General features: G+C 41.3%; 1 protein-coding gene across 2 annotated transcripts in view; it reads left to right on the top strand.

Moving 5' to 3' along the window:
* cwf19l2 (CWF19 like cell cycle control factor 2) overlaps positions 1-24154 on the top strand; it is a 94686-nt gene extending 70532 nt beyond the window's left edge. For both annotated transcript variants that reach the window (XM_080428940.1, XM_080428939.1), the window contains exons 13-19: positions 1627-1764; positions 14339-14551; positions 18378-18494; positions 20387-20542; positions 22685-22765; positions 23008-23109; positions 23316-24154. In XM_080428940.1, coding sequence (XP_080285066.1) covers positions 1627-1764; positions 14339-14551; positions 18378-18494; positions 20387-20542; positions 22685-22765; positions 23008-23109; positions 23316-23456 — 948 coding nt within the window. In that variant the 3' untranslated portion in view covers positions 23457-24154. The remainder of the gene's footprint in view (positions 1-1626; positions 1765-14338; positions 14552-18377; positions 18495-20386; positions 20543-22684; positions 22766-23007; positions 23110-23315) is intronic.
* Positions 24155-24435: the final 281 nt, after the last annotated feature.

Below are 24435 nucleotides of genomic sequence, written 5' to 3'. Positions count from 1 at the left end.
CGAACACCGTTCTCTCTGCACTCCATTTGTGTGTCTTTTGTGTTTATTGACTAGAGTGCATGGTTACTCAGCTTATTTTAATCTCACATTTGTAAACCACTCTGAATAAGAGCGTCTGCTACATGCCTACATTGTAAATTGTAGAGAGAAAGACTGGAGAGAGACAGAGAAAGGGTGGGGGGGGGAGATTTGTCTCTGTCTCTGAGTCTCTCGTCTTGCTTCTTGTCATTAGGCATTCATCAGAGTGTGTAATGTGACCAGATCGTTCGTGTGTGTGTGTGTGTGTGTGTGTGTGTGTGTGTGTGTGTGTGTGTGTGTGTGTGTGTGTGTGTGTGTGTGTGTGTGTGTGTGTGTGTGTGTGTGTGTGTGTGTGTGTGTGTGTGTGTGTGTGTGTGTGTGTGTGTGTGTGTGTGTGTGTGTGTGTGTGTGCGCGTGTGTGTGTGCGTGCGTGCGTGCGCTGTCTCATCTGGTCTGACAGACATAGCGGGAGTTGATTTAGCCCCATCAGTGGCCACACACACACACACATGAAATGCTTGGAACCTACACAGAGCCCTTCAGTGCTTATGGTCTCTTCATCTTTACTCTCTCTGTCCCTCACACTCTTATCAGTTTCCCTTTTTTATTTTAACCGTCTCCTTCTCTCTAACTGGAAAATGCCTGTGTGTGTGTGTGTCTCCCTCTCTCTCTTTCTCCCTCCCTTTCTCTCTCTCCCTCTTTTTCCCTCTCTCCCTCTGCCTGCCTGCCTGCCTGCCTGCCTGCCTGCCTGTCTGTCTGCCTCTCTCTCCTTTTACTCATTCCTCTCTCCTCCTTCACCATCACACTCACACATTTAAATCATCAGATTCATGATCCATGTTGTTGCTGTAGGGCGTTTTGAGCTTGTAGATCTGCTACTCGATAATCGTTTTCATGTTTAAAAATGTTCACACATTTTCAAATATGAAAAAAAAAGCAGAGATAGCAGATCTACAAGCTTACACCGCATCACTTAGTGACACGTTGTAAGCTTGTAGATCAGCTATTTTTGCTATTTAAAAAAAATATTTAAGTATTCAATTGTTAACACATCCACCGGCAAGGGCTAATCTCATAATGTACTCACCAGTGCCAAGGTTTTATTGTTGTTTTTTGTTTTTTTCAGGTCGCCATAGGCCCCGTTAAAATCCTTTAGATTGCCCGATCCAATGTTTGTAAACAACGGGCACATGTCCTGGTGTCTACTCGTCGAGACCGCGTGTCAAACGGAGCCGCCATGTTTGAGTTCTGATCGTTTATGTTAACATGGGAAATGCGAGGATGAAAAACTACATGTCCTGTACAGCTTTTACAGGGGTTTTTGTGTACGACTTAGAATGAAGGCAGACGGGAAACAAAAAACGTGATCGCACTTCCGGTCGATTTCGGGTGGTGTTACACTGAAAATGGTCCCCCTGGAAAATTGAAAAAAAAAAAAATTGAAAAAAAGGAAAAAGCACCACAGCCCGTAGGGCTACGGTCTCGGCGCTTAACAGTTGGATTTAACGGCCCGTAGGACTACGGTCTTGGCGGTTAATGTGTTAAGTGATTAAGATATTGTAGACCTGATCACCTCTCTCTCTCTCTCTCTCTCTGTGTGTGCTGCAGATTGAGACCCATGTGGACGGCGAGCGCGTGCGTTACTTCCAGGATGATGACAACGTGGGTCTGAAGGATCTGGTGAGGAGAGAGAAGATGAGCACAGCACAGGACCAGAACGCCCTCTACTCCCGCATGGCCGCCAAGGTAAGACCAGTCTGCTTTTATTTATTTCTGTAAGATTTGTTTTGAGGCTTTTAAGCCTTTATGGACAGGACAGTAGACTGACAGGAAATGGGGAGTGACATGCAGCAAAGGCTGTCGGGATCGGGACTTGAACCCGCGACACTCTGTCAGGCTACACTGAGCCTAGGTGCCCGGTACGCTACGCCAGCGGTCCAGGCCAACAAGTCTGCATTTTAACCATAGACTGTAAAAAATTAAATATGGACGAAGGGGGAGCCCCATTGGTTTCTACAGAGCCGTTTGGAAGCAACTTTTTCTGCGAAGTCAAATCCACCATCTTGTCAAATCAACCAGAAACGAATGCTATTGGCTGGACGGGTAGCGAGGGCGGACTTCAGTCGGTAGAACCAGTAGAAGCCCTAGTACCATACTTTATCATACATTGGAACTCTCTCACTGCCAGACTTATTTCTGGCCGTGTTTGCCCACTGCCAGCGATTTTTTCAAGTAGTCACATAATATTTATCTCCATTATGATCGATCCCCTGATGATTGCTAATCACTGAGGGTTATACTGTGTGGTGTGTCATCGCGACCTCGTCGACATTAATCGTCTGCCTTTGAAAATAGCATGTCTGGGCCAAAAATACATCGTAAAAAAAAAGTGCTCAGGAGCCTTTTTCAGTAATAAGTTAAACAAGAAGTGAATGGAGCAGCAGATCTTCAAGTGATGATGTCTTGGGTTCTGAACATTCCCCCCCCCCAAAAAAAATAATAATATATATATATATATATATATATACTGTATATATATATTTTTTTAACTTATTGGCAGCCAGGGCATTCAGAAAGATACTCGTGATAACTCGTTCTTGGCAGCCAGAGAGTTGAAATGAATGGGACCATCATTTATTAAATGCATATGATACTTGGAAAAAATACTTTAAACTAGTGATTGAAAATATAAGGTAATAATGAAAATCTTTACTACGGTAATAAAATTAATTGTAAAGTCCGTCCAAAAACCTCATTCACTTGAATGGAGCAGCCAGCAAGAGGGGCCAGCCCACTAATCTGACGCATGCACGATATGAGTTAGCATACACAGTATATTGCAAGATGACGGCTTGGCTCGCTGTTATCTTCATTGTAGCTGCAGCTGCGATATTATTGTCAATGCTGATCCTTATATGCTCTATTTTATCCTCTACCTTTCATATTGGTCGCACAATGTGCACCCTTCATAGTCCTTAAATCCATTGATTTAGCAAAATGTTGCAAAGGAAGACTCTTGAGTCTGTGCCAAGCCAACCTGGTTTATTTTTTGTTGCGTGACAGTGTTGAGTGGATGACATTATGCGATACACAAGACCACAATGAGACTCGTCGTGGGCTTGCAGATCGGCTCTGATACAATGCACCGTGGCAAGACAAAGCACAAAACAGGCCGTGTGTGTGTGTGTGTGTGTGTGTGTGTGTGTGTGTGTGTGTGTGTGTGTGTGTGTGTGTGTGTGTGTGTGTGTGTGTGTGTGTGTGTGTGTGTGTGTGTGTGTGTGTGTGTGTGTGTGTGTGTGTGTGTGTGTGTGTGTGTGTGTGTGTGTGTGTATCGAGATGTGCAGCGCAGGAAGGCAGCTGGCTGTCGAAGAAAAATGTGAATTGATTTGCCACAATCGCCAGTCAGTGTATGCTCATAAAAAAAATCTTTAAATATGATTTTAATGGTTGAAATTTTTCGTATTGTAATGGTGTTTACTTTATTTATTATAAATTAATATAGGCTACTAATAATTATAATAATATTGCAGAGCAAGGCAGCCAGCCAACGTGGCTGGTGATATTTTATATATTTTATTTATTACATTATTTTGTATTTATTATTGCTGTGTTCGGGCAAGCCCGAGAATCTGGATAGAATCCTGTAATGTGTGATGCTCTTATGATTATCTGATAAGACAATATTATCCTGTAGTGTGTGATGCCCTTATGATTATCTGATAAGACAATATTATCCTGTAGTGTGTGATGCCCTTATGATTATCTGATAAGACAATATTATCCTGTAGTGTGTGATGCTCTTATGATTATCTGATAAGACAATATTATCCTGTAGTGTGTGATGCCCTTATGATTATCTGATAAGACAATATTATCCTGTAATGTGTGATGCTGCCAGATTTCAAAATCGTTTAAGATTGAAAAAATCCTGTAGTGCAAGGCCAGCTTTAGGCTAAGCATTTTTATTAAGGAAGATCAACATGTCGACGTGTTCTGGTGTCAATCTAGTGCGCAGTTTGTTAACTGTTTGGTTCGCTGCCGAGAAAACCCTGGTACACAGAGATAGCGCCTGGCTAAGGTCGCCAGTCTGGGGAAACCGAGGCTGTAAACTTTCCACGAGGCCAATGGATTTAATTCCAAGGGAGCAAAAATCTCTCTTAACACATTGGGTGCCAAAACAGTATATATACGTTTTTGCAAAAAGTCACGTTGAGTGCCAAAAACATTTTTTTCCCTTTTTTCCTTCACAGCACCAGGAGATATCATTTTTCGAAGATTTAGACTCTAATCCACTTCCTGGTTAACTTATGACTTCAAAAGCCTGTATCTCGGCTCCTGTGTACTTTTTTTTTTTACAATGTATTTTTGACTATTTTCAACTGGCTGCAACTGTGGAACGGATTACCAAATGTTTTTAATTTTTTTCCCCCGATTGTACGAGACCTCTATGTGTGTAATGAGGGGATCACCGTGAGGACGGTGATCACTGAAAATATTTTGTGACTACTTGAAAAAGGTTCAAAAATTGTTAAAAATCCCGGCACTCAACGTATAATATTTTAATAAAACCTCTGGCAACCAATGTGTTAAGTCGCTCTCCACTTCATTTACTGACCCATTGTCCTCAGACGTAACGCAATTATGTCCAAGGAGCAGTCGCATTGTGCTACTGTATGTGTTCTCGTCTGTGCATAATGGCCCATCTCCCTCGCTCACAACGACGCTTCACTCAATGTCATTTGTTGAAACTGCAACAACAGATGAAACTACAAGCAGTGGGGCTGAGGCCGCTGCTACTGCTGAAGATGAAGATGACGATGATGGTGATGTGCGCTTGTAAAGCTCCTGGTGCGGAACAGCGGAAATGATCTTTCTCTCATTCTAGTGTTCTCTTGAACATAGACTACTCCATTGCGCCTCCCTGAGTCAGTTTAAAATAATGACATCTCCCCCTAACCAAATGACACCATCAGGAAAATGCCGAACATTCATTTATTATTTTAACGAGCGGCTAACCGGCAAGCCGGCCAACCGTTGTTTGACTGCCAGAGTATTTTCATAAAGTACTCCCCCAGTGCCAGCAACTTTCGTGTTTTTTTATTTTTATATTTTGAATTTTTCTCATGAAAATAATTTAAGGACACATAATTTAAAGACCCAGCACAAATCCGCCACTAGAGAGCAGCACATGACAGCTTGATCAGGTCGTTGGGTCTCTCTCACCCTTCTTGATAGATTAGACAAGGAAAAACATGAAAACGGATGTGACGTCGTCCCAGATTGTTTTGATCGGCCAAAATTACGATGTGATACACGACGGCGATGACTGATCGTCACCCAGACCATAGATTATAGAAGAGAACCTGTCCGTTTGTCCGTTATACCGTGTGAAAAACCGTTTATTTACCTATTTTGGACAAATGACTGGGGGAAAAAATCAAAAACCGGAAACGGAATCCAGGTCATGAAACCGGATGCAGATGTCCGTGAAGTAAGTGGAACTCGAGAATAACATTGAATATTAAGCAGCATAGCGCAATCAGAGATTAAACAATGAACGCGCGTCCAGCGCGTCGAACGCGTCGACGGCCAACTGGACAAAGTAGCACTTGACGCGTTATCGCGTCGTCCGCAGTCAAAGAGTTAACATCCCTACAGAGGAAACGGCTCTACCTTATTGGCCTCATCTTAAAAACCGGATGCTTGCCGCCTGATTTGAACACATCCTGAGTCAGAAGATGTTGGACATCATATCCATGGATTAAAGTTCCCAATCGCCACGACTAAATCATAATGCTCTCAGATATTTCATAAAAATAAAGGTTAAAGCCTCAGTCTGCGATGGTTGGCTGTGTGTTGGTTTAGAATGATAATACCTAAACATCATAATTCTACATACAGTATTGTGCAGATTGGGACATGGCCTGACAAAGGGTTTCAGAATGGACCAATCAGTCATGAGATTTTATTTTGCTTTATTCCATGCATATCGCTGAGGTAAAAAAAACTGTGGTGGAAGCAGTACTGAACCCGGCCGGGTCTCCAGCGCAAGAGCTGACATGTTTACCACTGAGCTAATAGAGACTGCGTGCTTGCTCAGGGGAGAAATGTAATTTTGACCTTCAGGTAAAACATTGTGTCAAAGGTTGTGTCTAACCCACAGTAGATACAATGTCTCAATTGAAGACCAAATACAACCACCCCAATTGTACAAGTTATATTGCATTAACATACTCTACCATACTGATTGGACAAAATAAAAGGTTGTTCACTAAAAGTTACTAGAAGTTACATAATACCGCTTTAAGTAAAAGTAGCAAATAAAAGGCCTGTAGATCAGCTATTTTAGAATCGCCCAGGTATAAAATGGGTAGCTACTAACTAGCGGAGTAGAAGTTTGAAGTATGATAATAAAAATAATAACTAGAGTAAAGTAAATGATTCAGTCTAAATTGTACTTGAGTACAATACTTGAGTAAATGTACTTAGTTACTTTCCACCACTAATAAAAAAAACTAAAGACTGACATGGAATGGTGCCAAACCTGGCAACTGCAGTGCTTGGACCCAAGAGGGGGAGGTTTGCCGAAACTCACTTAACCTGAAAATGTTGGAGTCATCAGAGCCTGGCAACCGTGTGTGTTCTGGGATTCCACAGAACCTGGCAATCCAACCCAGTGCTGGATTTATCACCAGCACAATCTGGTCAACAAAGGCTGAATTGGCTTTTCCCCTTGGGCTGGACTATCTTCCAGGAGAAGGTTATTGGATTGAATTTCCACAGATCATTTAAGTCCTGCTCCCAGTTATTGCCACCAAATATGTACAGCTCTCCATTGTATGCAAAAGGCTGCAAGATCACACCGTCCTTCTGGAAGAAGCTGTGCAGAAGGCGTACTCAGCCAGCAGGTGTGTCAAACACTCCGACGTTCTCCCTGATGAGCTGATCATCCCCATGTCCCCCAAATACAAACATCTTTGTCCCCGATGATGGAGGCACCAAGGCAGAAGAACTGCCAGTCACAGCGAAGACTGGCCAATCACAGCGCGTCCTCGCCCGGACATGCTTGCAGAGACTCTTTGGGTATTTAAGTCAAAGACGTTGGCTGCCATGTTATTTGTGTCCAAAGTGGCCACTGATACTCCAAACTACGTAGCGCTGCTGTAAGAAATATTAGTCGTCTAATAGCTGTGAGGACTGTGGAAAAAAAAAAACTTGAATATACCTTGATAAACTTTGTTCCACGCAGTCTCGCTCTGAAAAAAAGCTGATGTACAAGCTCACAATGGGCTCGTACATCAGTACTGGGTACTGGGGTGTGTGTGTGTGTGTGTGTGTGTGTGTTCCTTTTCTTGTCCCTCCTCTCTTCTTTATTTTGTTGGTTCTCAGAGACGTCAGCATTGCCATAGCAATGTAAAATGATGGCAACAATTGTTTTAGCTCTTTGTGCACTTTTCCCGTCTGTTTCTCTGTGTCTCTCTCTCTTTCTGTCTCTCTCTCTCGCTCTCTCTCTGACTCTCTGTCTGTCTGTCTTTCTCTCTCTCTGTCTCTCTCTCTGTCTCTCTCTCTCTCTCTCTCTCTGACTCTCTGTCTGTCTGTCTTTCTCTCTCTCTCTGTCTCTCTGTCTCTCTCTCTCTCTCTCTCTCTCTCTCTCTCTCTCTCTCTGTCTCTCTGTCTCTCTCTCTGTCTCTCTGTCTCTCTGTCTCTCTGTCTCTCTGTCTCTCTGTCTCTCTCTCTCTCTGTCTCTCTCTCTCTCTCTCTCTCTCTCTCTCTGACTCTCTGTCTGTCTGTCTGTCTTTCTCTCTCTCTCTCTGTCTGTCTCTGTCTCTCTCTCTCTCTCTCTCTCTCTCTCTCTCTCTCTCTCTCTGTCTCTCTGTCTCTCTGTCTCTCTCTGTCTCTCTCTGTCTCTCTGGCTCTCTCTCTCTCTCTCTGTCTCTCTGTCTCTCTCTCTCTCTCTCACACGTGTACAGTAAACAAACATTATTTACACACATGCTGTGCCTGCAACCCTGGGACACTAAAAATACACGTAGCGTTGCCATGGCGAGGCATCTGTAAATATACCAGCTCTAATCACTGCTATACATGTACTACAGTATCTACCCCCCCATGCAATTCCATCCCTCCATTTCATTGCTGTCGAGCAGAACCATCTTATCTCCAACTTTTTGTGTTTAGTTTTTTCCGTAAATTAACGCCCTACTTGATCATACTACAGCGTCACACAAAAGCATCAAAAGTAGCAGATCTACAAGCTCAAAATTACAAATTTTGAGCTTGTAGATCTGCAACTTTTGAATTTTTGAATCTTGAAAAGTAACAGCTTTGGACATATGAGGTTTCCACCCGACAGAGACGATTCAGTGGTGGAAAAAGTACTCAAATTCTTTACTTAAGTAAAAGTACCAATACTGCAATATAAAAATACTCTGTTACAAGTAAAAGTCCAGAATTCAAAATTGACTTGAGTAAAAGTACAAAAGTATTGGCATCAAAATGTACTTAAAGTACCAAAAATAAATGTACTAAATATTTGAAAAAAACAGATCTACAAGCTCACAACGCGTCGCATCGCGACGCGTTGTGAGCTTGTAGATCTGCTATTTTCAAATAGCCTACAGTAGGTATAAAACGGGGTTAAAGTGGTTAATGTATGTTTCATTATATCATGATTAATATCTGAAAAGTAACTAGTAACTAAAGTTTTCAAATAAATGTAGTGGAGTAAAAGTACAGTATTTGCCTCTGAGATGTAGTGGAGTAAAAGTATTGGAAATTGGAAATACTCAAGTAAAGTACAAATACCTCAAAATCGTACTTAAGTACAGTACTTAAGTAAATGTACTTCGTTACTTTCCACCACTGCAATTTATAATGTGGATGATGTCCGGTGGAAACCTTGTATGTCCAAAACCATTCCTTTTTTTGTTATGATTATTTCAGAAACACGTTGTGATCTTGTATATTGGCTATTTTCACAGTTTTCTAATAGATCTGCTTTTTCTTTTGCTACTTTTGAAACTTTTTGAAAGTTTGTGTGTGTGTGTGTGTGTTTTATAATGGTTGAACCAATGAAAAGTATTAACAGCTTGTGACTAAATAATAACATTGGATGCATTGGAACACTTACACTCCGTTTATTGAAAAGTAACCGTTTTGGACGTTCCACCCGACAGTGACGATTGTGTGGTATGAGCATCTCTCTTTCTCTTTCTCTTTCTCTCTCTCTGTGTTAGCCCATTAAGACCTGAAGCCGATTCTACACATGTCTTCTAAATCCCAACAGTTTTCTGAAAAAACGTATGTTTCTATATCAGTGGTGCTCAAACTCTTTCATGTCAAGGACCCCCAAAATGATATGAATTTGGCCGCGGACCCCTATCTCAAAATGTTTTGTTCCAGGGACCCCCCCATGAAGGATTTGAGTTAAAAATGTTCGCTTTAAAAGAATATAAATGTATTAATTTGCACACATTTTCTCGATTTTTCAAAAATAGCAGATCTACAAGCTCATAGGCTATGAGCTTGTAGATCTACTATTTTTGAATAGCCAAAGTGTAAAATAATGCTTTATTTTAGCTCAAATCAAAAAGTGACACAGATGCGTCCCAGGTCTTCATGGGTTAAAATATGGAGATGAAAGGTTTCTACCCGACAACAACGATATAATAGTGTGAAAGTGGAACCTGTAAAGGACCAATTCATGTGTTAAATGGACAATCAGGATTTCACTGTGTATACGCAGCCTCATTTATCTTATGAGTTTTTGTGTGTCTGTCTGTCTGTCTTGTCTATGCAATTTGACAGTCCACACACATTTCTTTTGCAGGCAGCCCATGTAGACATAGTACACACACACACACACACACACACACACACACACACACACACACACACACTTGTGTCACGCTCACTGGCTGCTCTCACGAATGCAGAGGATTCAGACCTGTTGCCTGGTTGCCACGACGACAAGTGGTGTGACGAAACGGACACCATGACGCCAATACTGATGCATGCTGTCTCACACTGTTGAGAACACACACACACACACACACACACACACACACACACACACACACACACACACACACACACACACACACACCGGGAGCCTCACATAATGTGTTGCACATGAACAAAATGAGAATACATTTAGCAGAAAGTAGGATTTCTAATATAAATCCCACTTTCTGCTAAATTAATATTATTCATTTTGTTTGTGCATTTTCAAAATGACAATGTCCCATGAATGCACCTTTGCCGCATTGGGAACACCATGCCTAGCATTGTTTCCTTTGCTTAATGTTTTGTGTAATGCAGATTGAATTGCCTTATTGTTAAATAAACGTGCCTTGCGTTGGCTTGCTCTAAATGAACCATAACGCACCTTTTGAAGAATATGACATTAGAAACAAGAAATGGAGTGAAAGAGTTACAATTAGTGCCTCCTGAGCAGATTTATTATTTCGCCAGGAGGCTGGAGCGGCCAAAGGTGAGAGATTATATTATCGCTCCTGTCTGTCCACCTGTACGCCTGTCCGTAAACAGCTAATCTCTGGCACCGTTGGACCGATTGGCGTGAGACTTTGCACGCACAGTATAGGCCAAGGAAGAGCATCTGCCCCAAATTTTCCAAATTGGCCTCATGGTGGCGCTATAACAGGCCAATTCACGTTTTGGCCCTGGATTACTTTTGATCATGACGCAACTCCATATGGTTCCCGGCCATTTGTGCATGAGCAGATTTTGTGCCATTTAACGTTTTCTTCAAAACACGTTTTGCTGCTACTCCTACAAATTTTGTCCAAACCTCACACAAATATTATCTCTTGAGTAGTTTTTTTTGGGGGCTTTTTTTGGTTGAGAGAGAGGAAAAGTAGGCTGACATGAAATGGGGAGAGAGATGGGGGGGGGGGGGGGGGTGTGGCACGCAGCAAAGGTCGCCGGGAGTCAAACCCGCGACGCGCTGTCAGGCTGGCATTGTACGATTGCAGCCTAGGGTGCCTGGACCGTCACGCTACGGCCCAGGCCATCCCTGGAGTCATGTGATCAAGAGGTATCAGTCGGTATGCTCAAATAAAGTATTGCTTTCTATTCAACAGTTGTGCTATAGCGCTTTAATCAGGCCTAAGAATTTGAGGCCGACCCGGCCCAGCCTGACAGAAATTCGGCCCTGGTCCAAAGCCCGAGAAATATGTGACAAACTGGGCCCGGCCTGAGAGCCCAACCTTTTTATGAACGGCAGCAGCAGCATTTTTCTCTTCATTAAATATTATTGGTTATTCATGAAGAACAATTCTACCTTTTCACAACTAGAAGTTGCGCTCATTCTGTTTTTCAAATTGACTGTCCCACTCGGCAGTTATTGATTGGATTTAAAGGAGCTACACCATGAATTTAAAAAAAATATTTGATATTTAATATCATATGGTGTATGTCCCTCAAACCTTTTTCAAAAGGTTTGAGCTAAATCATCACTCAGATATACTCATCCCAAGTCAATTGTCTCTGGCTTATACAGCGCTTTCAGCTGCAATACCAAAACGTCCTCTTGGGCAGGGGGGGGCTACTGAGCAATTCTGTCTGTTAATACAAAAAAATATTAAAACAAATTATTAAAAAAAAGGGAAAAAAATGGAAAAATTCTGCATAAAAAGAAGCATCTAAGAAAAATACAAAATCGAAAAAAAAACACTTTGAAAATTTCTGAACAATTCCACCAAGTGTTTGAGGTGCCTGTTTCACCCACTTCTGGGGGGCGGAGCCAAAATCCGAGCCTGAAGTATTCGTTCGTAGACCCCCACTTAGGGGGGGTAGAAAAAGTTTCGGAGCGATTCGGGCACTTTTCATTTAACATTGGGTTTGCCATCAATAATGTTTGTGACATCATAAACATTTCCATTCTGAGATCGCCTGTTCAGACACGCCCATTCTGGAAATCCATGAAATGAGAAGGAATGACTGAATTTAAAAAAAAAACATTTTTTTGGGTACAAGAGACACTGGGGACCCCAAAAAATACAAAAAAACAAGAAAAAAGTGATTTTCATGGTGTAGACCCTTTAACATATTAAATTGGAATGTGCAATGCATTTGATGTGAGCAGGTGTGCTGATTAGTGACAGACTTGACAGCTGCTGTAGCACTGCATTTACCCTGTCAAAAAACAACAAATATGAACGTTGACTTTATTCTGTTGGATTCATTCAACATAATGTTTCATATACTACTGTATGTTGGGCCGTCACAGAATCGAATTAGGCTAATATCAAAACAAGCGGCAGGAGGGGGAAATTATGATTGCCTTGTAACTCCAAGTAGGACCTAAGTTTCATTTGCGTTTAGAAACAAAGGCTTTGATCTGAAATCGTAGTTGATACAGACACATGACAATCCACACGGCAGTGGAAAACAGCCTCCCGAAATTCTGTTGACGATGGCTGTTTATTTGCGGTATCTCCAACACTGTCAGTCTCAGCAGTGGTGGAAAGTAACTAAGTACATTTACTCAAGTACTGTACTTAAGTACAATGTTGAGGTATTTGTACTTTACTTGAGTATTTCCAATACTTTTACTTCTACTCCACTACATCTCAGAGGCAAATATTGTACTTTTACTCCACTACAATTATTTGAAAACTTTAGTTACTAGTTACTTTTCGGATATAAACTATGATATAATGAAACATACATTAACCACTTTAGCCCTATTTTATACCTAGGCTATTTGAAAATAGCCGATCTACAAGCTTGTGAGCTTGTAGATCGGCTATTTTCAAATATTTAGTACTTTTACTTTTGGTACTTTAAGTACATTTTGATGCCAATACTTTTGTACTTTTACTCAAGTACATTTTTAATTTTGGATTTTTACTTGTAACAGAGTATTTTTATATTGCAGTATTGGTACTTTTACTTAAGTAAAGAATTTGAGTACTTTTTCCACCACTGAGTCTCAGTGGCTGTCTGTCGCTGGCTGCACACAGACGAAAGTGCTATATACATTGTATGTGTTATTATATTATATAATATAAAAGGCTACTAGGCTGCGCTGCTATTATGTAGGCTACAAGCCCGGCCCGAAGCCCGACAAATATGTAACAAATTCTTAATTCATTCACTGCCACTGACGTAAAAAACGTAATTTTGCAAAAAACGTTGATTTTAAAAGATCTCACCGTCCTTCATCTCGCAGTGACACATTTCATTGTAGCACACCCGGATACGGAAATGACGTCAATCGAAGATTTTCGTTTCCGCCTGCTTCCTGTTTAACTCATTGAGTGTCATTAATGTGTTTCACGTGTTTTTACCGCTATGGCGCAACGTGCCAACGACGTGTTTGACGTGTTTTTGAAAAAATAGTAAAGAAAAAACATGTTCAGAACCCAAGGTATCATCAGCTGAAGATTTGCAGCTCCATCCACTCCTTGTTTAACTTAGAACTGAAAAAGGCTGTATCTCGCTTCCTAAGCACTTTTTTTTTACTTGGCAAGAAACTCTGGCACTGGGACAACATCATTCTGAAATAATTCTGGCAATTCTGGCACTCAATGAGTTAACACATTGCCTGCCAAAGACGTTTTAAAACATCTTTTGAAAATACAACACTTAGCTGCCAAACACGTTTGAAAACCTTTTTTTTTTTTTTTAATAGCAGCCTACTCGATCATACTACATCGTCACACAAAACCATCAAAAGTAGCAGAGCTACAAGCTCGAATGCGGCGCGAAGCTTGTAGATCTGCTACTTTTGCTATTTTTGAATTTGAATCCTGAAAAGTAACAGTTTTGGACATATGTTGTTTCTACCCGACAGAGCCGATATACAGTATGCCTGTATGATGCAGTATACATGCATTGTTTTACAGCTGACATTAGAGGTTATGCAGTAAGATGGACCCGGGTCAACAGGTCTGATGTTGGCAATACAAGGAAAGCGCTCATTTTGCACCACACACACACACACACACACACACACACAACTATAATCACAACACTTTGCACAGCGCTAAATGATAAACATTGTGCAACATGAATCATTTGAAATCCACGCTTTTTTTTTGGTTTTTGCCCTGACCGCATGATTCCTGTTAGAATTAATAACAAACATTCAAACACCTCTAGGTCTGGCTCAGTGGTATGTGTACATCTAGACGTTCACAGAGTAGGCCTACTACAGGGGTACGTGAGAGAAAGTGGAAAACTTTGTGTTTATTGATTCATTGACACATTGTTTGTGTTAAAAAAGATAACTAGCACAATAGAGCTTAACCCATTAAGACCTGAGGCGATTCTTAAAAATGTTTCTCCTCCTCAGATGATGGGGAAGACGGATGGAGACGAGTACACGCTGGACGACATGTTCGTGTCCAGCTCGGCGCAGCGGGAGGGCGAGGGTCGAGAGGAGGAGAGGATGAGGAGCCAGGCCATCGCGGAGCACCGCCGGCTGGCCGCCACCATGGACAAGTGCCCGCACTGTTTCAACAGCCAGCAGCTCCAGAAACACCTCCTAGTGGCCATCGGGAGCAAGGTACACGGTCGCCCAGTCGCATGGGTTAATCAATGCCAGTGTTCATTTTGACAACACATTTTGATTTTGTTTTGGTCCATAGTCTTTTGAATAAACATCCATATAGTCAGGGGTCATCAACATGCCGGCTTGTGATGGACATTTTCCTCAAACAAAATGTTTGCCACGGACATACAAAATGAGTGGTCAATAATATTACCATAAATACTAAATGTATACTAGTCCAGTAGACAGGGAGGAGAACTCATGCTGTGTTTTTAAAGAGGGAGAGTGGTTAGTCCTCATCCCTTTGTACTTTATTTTATTTTATAAAGATAGTAAGCAGGAAAGCTGAGAGGGAAATTGCTTTAAAAGTTCAGTGTATTATTGTTATTGTGTCCATGGCCATCTCTTTGTCTACTTCACTTTACTAATGGCTTTTCAAAGCATTAAAGACGATCCGAAACAGCGAGAGGAATTTTCATATTGACATATTTTGTCATATAGACAAATCCATGGCCATCTCTTTTGTCTACTTCATGCTTCTCTCTCTTCTTCTTTCTAAATTGAACTCATGGCTTTGAGCTTTTCAAAGCATTAAAGACAATCAGGAGAATTGTCATAGTGACATATTTTGTCATATTGACAAATGTCATTATAATATCTAAGCTTAAAAAACAGATATTTCCATGCCCGGTTCAATAGGCACGTTCTGTATCCGCCACTGTTTGGTACCTGGTTAACAAAGTTTGAATACCTGTCTGGCAGTGTCTTTATTAGAGTGTTAATATCAATGGGCATTTGGGAAACTAAGCTCTTATCGTGTTAAACTAAGTTAAAATCAGGTCATTCATTGGCATGGAAGACATTTTTTTGGAATGGTTCTCGGCAGTGGCGTTTCTGGGTGTACTGGCACCGTAGGCCAGTGGTTCTCAAAGTGGGGTCTGGGGACCCCCAGGGGTCCTTGAGGGGGTTCCAGGGGGTCCCCAGCAAAATTGCTTAATGGCATCAAAATCAGTTTAGCTACTTTAATTAAGACCTGGAACGCATCTGTGTCACTTTAGATTTATTTGGCTATTCAAAAATAGCAAATATACAAGCTCATAGCGTGGCACCGAGTGCCGCGCTATGAGCTTGTAGATCTGCTATTTTTGAAAAATATTGTTTTGTTTTTTTTATTTAAAAAAAAAAAATTAGGATTTTTTTTTTTTTTTTAAGAGGGTTAAATCTATTTCATACATCAGCATTCAACAATGGACAGGAGGCATCTTGTCTTGATGAGACCACCTGTTCTGAATATGAGCAGTGTCTGTGGATAATCCAATATCATGATGACGAGTGACTTGCAATTATATTCTGATTTGATTTGAGTAACGAGGTAGCCAATGATAATGTAGTAAAAGAATAATTTTAAATGTATTGAAGTAAAAGTTAAAGTTGTGATGAGTAGGCTATTAACCCATTAACTCATTGAGTGCCAATGACGTCGCAGACGTCACGTTTTTCATAAGCCCAGAGTGCCAATGACGTCTGAGACGTCATGGAAAAAAAAAAAAAAAAAAAAAAAAAAAAATCAAATTTTTTTTTTTTTTTTTTTTTTTTTTTTTTTTTTTTTTTTGAAAAAAAAGGTTCAGAACCCAAGATATGATGATTTGAAGATTTGCTGCTCCATTCACTTCTTGTTTAACTTTTTAACTGAAAAGGCTGTATCTCGGCTCCAAAGCACTTTTTTTTTACAATGTATTTTTGGCCTTGGCACAGGGGTGATATAGCCAGAAATATTTTTGGCACTGAATGAGTTAAGACCTGAGGCCGATTAAAACATTTTTTTTAACGCTAACTCTTAAAAATATATATATATTGAAAGATTTGCACACATTAAAAAAATTAAAAATAAAATAGCCGATCTACAAGCTCATAGCGCGGCACTCAGTCTGTCAATCTGCTATTTTTATATAGCCAAAGAAATCTTAAATTGACACACAAATGCGTTCCTTGGCTTAAAGGGTTAAAGGAGTAGTTCACCCAAAAAATTACTTATTTTCTATCAATTGCACACACCATGAAGCCTTGAATTCATGGATGTATTTTTGTTTTTGTTGCATTCCTAAGATAATAATTTGATTCCCGTCTCCTACCGACTAATGTATCCGGTAGGAGACACAAAGTAGATTCTTTGTGTCTCCTACCGGAAATACACATGGTCATCAAATTATTGGCTTAGGAATGCGACAAAAACAAAAATAAATCCATGAATTCAAGGCTTCATGGGGCGTGCAATTGATATAAAATAAGTAATTTTTTGGGTGAACTCCTCCTTTAACTCAAGTAAAGTATAGAAGTATTGAAACAAAGTACTTGTACTTTGTTACTTTAGTTTACACCACTGGTATTTCTGCATGAATTAAATCAGTGTCCTACCTATTCTGAAGAAAACCTGGCAAGTCAGCATACGATCGCCACATTCCGATCGTATGCTGGCTCTAGTTTCTTTTTCTTTTTTTCTAATTTTTCTAATCAAAGATTTGCAGAGGACATGGACAAGTCTTGCCACGGACACGTTTGTCCGCGTTCGGACACATTGATGACCCCTGCATATGGTTTTAGTCACTTTTTTAAATGTATTTTTAATTAGAGTAGCCAATTATTTGTTACCCCTTTTCCTCCCCAATTTAGTCATTATGCCAATTAATTCCTCCCCTCACACATTTCTGTGTTGTCACTGCTGTCGTATCCTACTGACTCACCTGCCAGTGAGGAGCCCCCACCAGGAGGACGTAGAGCCTTTGTTCTACTCCTCCCGCCCAACACTCCCCACTGACAGGCACCGCCCCAGCCCGTAGGCATGCTGTACATGTAATGACCGATATCACCCTCCCTGCATGGTTTCCCTCCCCCGAAAACGGGCTAATTGTGTTCGTGTAGACGCTCGACAAAACCGGTTGCACCACGGTGGATTCAAACCCACGTCCTCCGTGTTGGTGGGCAGGGACTTTACCACCAAAGCACCTCTTTAGTCACATTTTAGTCATCTGAAATGTTTTTTGTTTTAGTTCTGTGGTTTTCAACCTTTTTTGCGTCAAGGACCCCCAAATTGACACACATTAGCCCAGGGACCCCCATTTGAAAAGATATGCCAGGGACTCAACCATTTAGATTTCTTGGGGGTCCCAATCTACACTGTAGTATCATCATCAGTGTTCATTTAACTCTGAGAGTGTACAAATGGAACCAAATGGACCCTAACGGGTCCACTCTTAGAGTTACAGACACACAAGGTTCAATTTGGTTCCTAACTATTAATTTGTCTGGGGACCCCCTGGAACCCCCTCAAGGACCACTGGTGGTCCCCGGACCACTGGTTGAGAACCAATGTTTTAGTTGACTAAATCTACAGTTGATTCAGTCGACTAAAGTTTATGTTGGCAGTTCTTGATGGAGTCACAATGCCTAATTTATACCTGGCTGCGTGCAGAAAATAGCCGATCTACAAGCTCACACCGCGTCACAGACGCGTTGTGAGAGATGCAGATCGACTATTTTCGGAAGCATAACATGACTTGAAGAAATTGTCAGCAGATTCAGGTTTAGGGTTGCAATTAGAACTAAACATGATTTATACTGAGTTGCGTGCCAGTGTCATAAAAATTGCTGATCTATAAACGTGTTGTGAGCTTATAGATCTGCAATTTTTCGGCTTACGGTTAAAAATGGCAAAATGTATTAAAAATGCCATTCATAAAATCACTGACCTAAAATGTTGATGTCCTCACAAGTATAGTAATACTAACCTGTGTGTGTGTGTGTGTGTGTGTGTGTGTGTGTGTGTGTGTGTGTGTGTGTTCAGGTGTACCTCAGCCTGCCTGCGGGGGTGTCGATGACAGAGGGCCACTGTCTCATCTGTCCTCTGCACCATCACTGCTCTGCCACCGGATTGGACGAGGACGTCTGGTCAGAAATGCAGGTTGGCCAATCAGCGTGTGACTCTACTGTCACCTTTCACACATGTGTGTTGTCATGTTCAAATGTTACATACATATTTACACACGCAGTACATACATGGGGCTGTCACCATCATCAAATGTTAGTTGATGACTAATTGCTGTACAAATAAGTGTGATTCATAATTGAATTGTGTTTTTGAACATTGGAACATAGTTTTTGCTTTGTAAACTCAAACTGCACAGGACAGGTATGACAAATAACTTAAATATTCAAAAAAATGACGACAATGACCGGTACCAACAACCTAAATACTGTAAATAATGTACTGTGGCCTAAACAGGCTGTATACCCTATATTTAATAGTTTTATACTATACTACATTTTCAAAAAATAGAAGATGTATAAGCATCTACATTTTCAAAAAATAGAAGATGTATAAGCATGCCGACATGTATGCTCTCTCTAGGGCAGTGGCTCTCAAACTTTGTCAAGTCAAGGACCCCCAAGTTGATATGTAGTTGGCCACGGATGCTCATCTGAACATAATTTGTGCTTAATGTTAAATGTTTTTTTCTTCAAGCCAACGATAAAGTGGTTAAAATGAGTGTGATGCTAAATTATATTAACACATTGATTGCCTAGATCGAGTTAACTCGTTTTTTTTTTTTTTTTTATATATTTTTTTTTTTAATTTGACCCAAAGACCAAGGAGATATGATTTGTCGAAGATCTAGACTCCCATCCACTTCCTTGTTAACTTAAAACTTAAAAATGTTGTATCTCAGCTCCTGAGTACTTTTTTTTTCAATGTAAAAACCCTGGCATGAAAATGCAAAAAATCTGAAATAATTCTGGCAATCAATGTGTTAACTACTTAAGCCAGGACCCCCTTGCTATTACTTCGGGTAAAGCTTGTATGCTCTTGGGAGGAACGACATCTGATTGACTTTGCGTGTGAGGGTGTGAATTCCGGGTGGTCCCCAGCTAAATGATGGAGAGTTGGTAACCAAATGGACCCTTAACACATTGATTGCCAAGATCGCATTGATGTGTTCTTTAATTTTTTGGGGGGAAAATTCCACAAGGGGCGACCTAACACAGCTTTGGAATGATCGATCGTCACTCAGAGAAGTAGATTGTGGAGGTGACGTCGTTCCAAAAAACCAGGAAGCCGTCCGCTTCCTGTTTGGGATTTTCAGGAAAACAGCTGTAACTCATTTTTTTTTGCATTGAAAACCACTAGTTTTCAGCGGGGCCGAAGCCGCAAAATGGCGGATCGCGGTTTGGAACGTTGTCGTTCCTATGGATACACAGATCCCTCCGCTAACCCACGGGGACTATTTTGTTTGTGTTTTTGGGACACAATGTCGGTTCCACGGCGTTTCAAATATCATCGGATTGAGGTAATTATACGCTGGCAAGGGGATAGAAAACTATGTTTAATATCTTGGCAATCAATGAGTTAAGACCTGAGGCCGATTCTTACAAATGTCTTCTAAAACAGTTTTTGAAAAAACTTATGTTTCTATATGGTGTGGTTCTCAAACTCTTTCATGTCAAGGACCCCCAAAATGATATGTATTTGGCCACCGACCCCCATCTCAAAATATTTTGTTCCAGGGACCCCCCAGAAGCAAAGATTTGAGTTAAAAATGTTTGCTTTAAAAGAATATAATATTCAAAGATTTCCACACATTTTCACAATTTCTCAAAAATAGCAGATCTACAAGCTCATAGCGCGGCACTCGGTGCCGCGCTATGAGCTTGTAGATCTGCTATTTTTGAATAGTCAAAGTGTAAAATTATGCAATTTTTTTGCTCAAATCAAAATGTGACACAGATGCTTCTTCAGGTCTTAATGGGTTAGACTACTAGTTTGGTCTGATGGTGTTTGTGTGTATGTGCTCTCAGCTGTTCCGGCGTGCGTTGGTGCGCGTGTTCGAGGCCCAGGACCTGGACTGTGTGTTCATGGAGACACACATGGACCCACGCAGGAGGCAACACATGGTGCTGGAGTGTATCCCCCTGCCCAGAGAGCTGGGGGATATGGCCCCCATATACTTTAAGGTGCGTGCGTGTGTGTGCGTGTGGGTGTGTGTGTGGTTCTTCTTCTGTCCTGCCAAGTGAGGACATTTGGATTAGTTCACAGTCACACTTATTAGACCCTCCAGAAAAACGCGGGCAAAATCCTTGATTATGTGATGAAATATGCGTATTCTTTTGCAATTTTATGCGGTGAAATTGCGGGAAGTTGCGAAATATGCGGAAAGTTGTGAAATATGCGGCAATATGCGATATGCGAAAAGTTGCGAAAAATGCTAAATATGTGAAAAGTTGCGAAGTATGCGTAAACATGCGATGCGCATATAATGCGATGCGATGCAGCCCTTTTGAAAAAACGTTACCCCCGCATAATTATGCGCCATTTTGCTGATTATGCGGTAAGTTTTTCGGGAGGGTCTAACTTATGTATATACTTGTATTACTATACTTGTGATGGCCACACGTCCCCATGCACACGTATAGTAGAAATTGAGAACTAGATATTGTGACGAGCATTTTCCAGGCCCTCACAAGAGAAATGGTAGTTTTATGGTTAAAAAATAAACTCCTCAAAAAAGGTTCCGAAACTTAATTTCGGTCGATAATTTCTCCCCTTCAATAACACCAATTGGTATTGTATTTTATATCGTTGTTATCGTTGATTTAGCCTCGATCTCCAGGCTTTTATTGTTTAGTTTTGCTAAAAAATAAAAGCCTGGACCAGCACGTCGGCCTACCCGGTATAGGAAGTGTTTCATTTCCCCAACCAACCAGAGTGCAGTGGGCGTCGCTCGTAATGTTGTGTTGACGGGGCGGGGGCTGACGGACAGATTGGTGAACCAATGGGATCACACGCATTCTCTCGCCGGAGATGTTAAACCCGCCCCTCTAGGTACGAAAACAGGAGGGCTAGTGCAATCGTTGATTAGTCACCTTTACTCATTACTGGCACCTGAGCATCTGTTCTGCAACTTTGACAGAGATCTGTCTGTGGTACCGTTGTGCAAATCTTGCCTGTAGATCTCTGGAAGAAAGCCTATGGTTCCTCAGTGAAGCAAAGGGTGAGGAACGTGTCTTCTTGGGACGGCCACTTCACGGTCTGTCTTTGACTTCACCGTCTCACGGAACCGGGTGGAAATGGTACCAGGGCTGAAACCAAATAATGCTGCCACCTAGCACCCAGCACCAGCTTCCACTTGCCCTATTCCACTTGCACAGGCCTTATCCTGAAAGGACACCCGTGGCATCTCTCCATGTGGCCAGTGTTGCTGCTCGGAGCATCAACACAAACTCAACAAAGTTGCAGGACCCATGCTCAGGTGACTGGCAGGTCACTCAAAACAAGAGCGGTTTCTAACAGGCGCATATTGGGGGATTTTGGCAACTTCTTTGGGGCGCTACCCACACGTTTAGCTGTGTTCCTCATTTCCATGATTGCACAATCCTTACAGGTTTTACCTCGTTGTAAAGGTGACTAATCAACGATAACAACAATATAAAATACAATACCAATAGGAAATAGCAGTGGCGGCCATTTTCTGGTTCCACTTCAAAATAGTCAATGCATTTTTCCCATTGACATTTCCAAAAATATTTATACCAATTATTTTAAGCCTAGAATCAAGCCATCCAGGGTCCTGGTGAATCATGACCATAACACGTTTGATTCTGTGAAAACACTTTTTTGAAAACGGCAAAACAAAGGGTATTTATTAACAGATTGTGTGCCAAAAATAGATTGGTGAAGCAATAGGAAGAGGCGCTGGTAACGAGCGCAAGGCTTTGGATCCGCCCTTCAAGACCTTGGATAGGGCTGGTTCCTCCAGTCTAGGACTTCGGTGCTCTATTGGTATTATTGAAGGGGAGAAATAATCGACCAAACTTACGTTTCCGATCTTTTTTGAGGTGTTAGGCTTACAGTCAGGAAAAGATTCAGGTTAGGATTAGGTTTAGGATTAGTAATCTAGAGGTTAGGTTTAGGGATTAGGAATAGAGTTATGCCTGACTGATACTTAGTAGCTGCAACATGTTGTGAGCTTGTTGAACTCAACACTGGTGTGCAACTGTCTACATCTCAGGCGTTTGGGTTAAAAATGGCAAACAAAGGCAAGAACGCCATCCATAATATTGCAAACCTAAAGTTTTCGTGTGTGTGTGTGTGTACAGAAAGCCATCTTGGAGAGTGATGAGGAGTGGGCCATGAACAAGAAGTTGGTGGAGCTCTCAAAGAAAGATATCCGCCAAGCTGTGAGTCTTCATTCTTTAGTTAAATCATTTATGGTGCATTTCTTCTCTTCTCTTCTCTTCTCTTCTCTTCTCTTCTCTTCTCTTCTCTTCTCTTCTCTTCTCTTCTCTTCTCTTCTCTTCTCTTCTCTTCTCTTCTCTCCTCTCCCTCTCCTGCACATTCTGAGCTGCCTTCTGATAACACATTATTGTGTGTGTGTGTGTGTGTGTGTGTGTGTGTGTGTGTGTGTGTGTGGCATCCTCAGATTCCTAAAGGTCTGCCCTACTTCGCTGTGGACTTTGGCCTCCAGGGGGGCTTCGCTCATGTCATTGAGAACGAACACAAGTTCCCTCACTACTTCGGGAAGGTCAGTGCCCTCTGCACAAACAGTTGACCATCTCTGTGTGTTTGCATTCGTTTGGTTACGCCAGTCAGTGACTTGAATCTTCTGTGTTGAAAGAAGGCGAGAAGGTAATGTGAAGAATTTGAAATCTCTCTCTCTCTCCTCCCTCTCTCCCTGTGTCTCTGTCTCTCTCTCTCTCTCTGTCTCTCCCTGTGTCTCTCTCCCATCAGGAGATAGTAGGAGGGATGATGGACCTGGAGCCCAGGCGTTGGAGGAAGCCCATCAGAGAGAACTTTGACGACCAGAGGAAGAAAGTCCTTCAGTTCGCACAGTGGTGGAAACCATACGACTGCACCAAGACACATGACTGATAACACACACACACACACACACACACACACACACACACACACACACACACACACACACAGAGGGGTGTAGTCTTGCTGGAGCACGCACGAGTCCCACACCATTTCGTCGACTGAAACTATGACAAAAAATGTTCGTCGTCTACCTTTTTTCACTGATGAAAATTAGATAAAAACAAAATAAAAACGAAGCTAATGATGGTGGCGAAAGCTGTGACTAAATATATTGACAATGTTGTCAACAAATAAAAACCTACACTAAAATGATTGGGGAGGACTAGTGGAGAAGAGATCCAGTAGAACTAAGACAAGTCATGTTATGCTTGGTTGTGTTGCGCTCCGAAAATAGCAGATGTACAAGCTCACAATGCGTCGCTTTGTGAGCTTGTAGATCGACTACTTTCGGTCTACAAATCAGACAGCACGACGCCATCAAGGCCTGCCAAAATACATTTTAGTTTACTAAATCAACTGTACATTTAGTTGACTAAAATCTTACGATATTTAGTCAACTAAAACTAAAACTATTTCAGATGAATAAAATATGAGTAAAACTAAATTGAAATGTATTCAAAAGACTATGACATAAACTAAATCAAATCAATTTGAGTAATTTTTTTTTGCTTGAAGCTGTCCACAAAATGTTTGGGTAACAGTGGCTGATTATTGAGACCTGAGGCGATTCTTTAAAAAAATCTAAATCTCAACATTTTTTTGAAAAAAATCTGGAAAATATTTTTTCAAGACTTTTCAAAAATTGCAGATCTGCAAGCTCGTAGCGCGGCACTCGGTGCCGCGCTACGAGCTTGTAGATCTGCTATTTTTGAATAGCCCAAAGAAATCTTAAAATGAGACGCAGATGCGTCCCCGGTCTTAATGGGTTAATGAATGAACTACATTTAGGCTAATAGAGCTCTGCAAGGTAAATGTATAATTGTAGATGACAACACTATATAAAGTGTCCCCATTATGCAACTAAAAA

This window comes from Gymnoscopelus braueri (assembly GCF_963280865.1).
Source record: "Gymnoscopelus braueri genome assembly, chromosome: 5".
NCBI classification, from domain to species: Eukaryota; Metazoa; Chordata; class Actinopteri; order Myctophiformes; family Myctophidae; genus Gymnoscopelus; species Gymnoscopelus braueri.
This window is presented reverse-complemented; position numbering and strand designations above follow the sequence as displayed.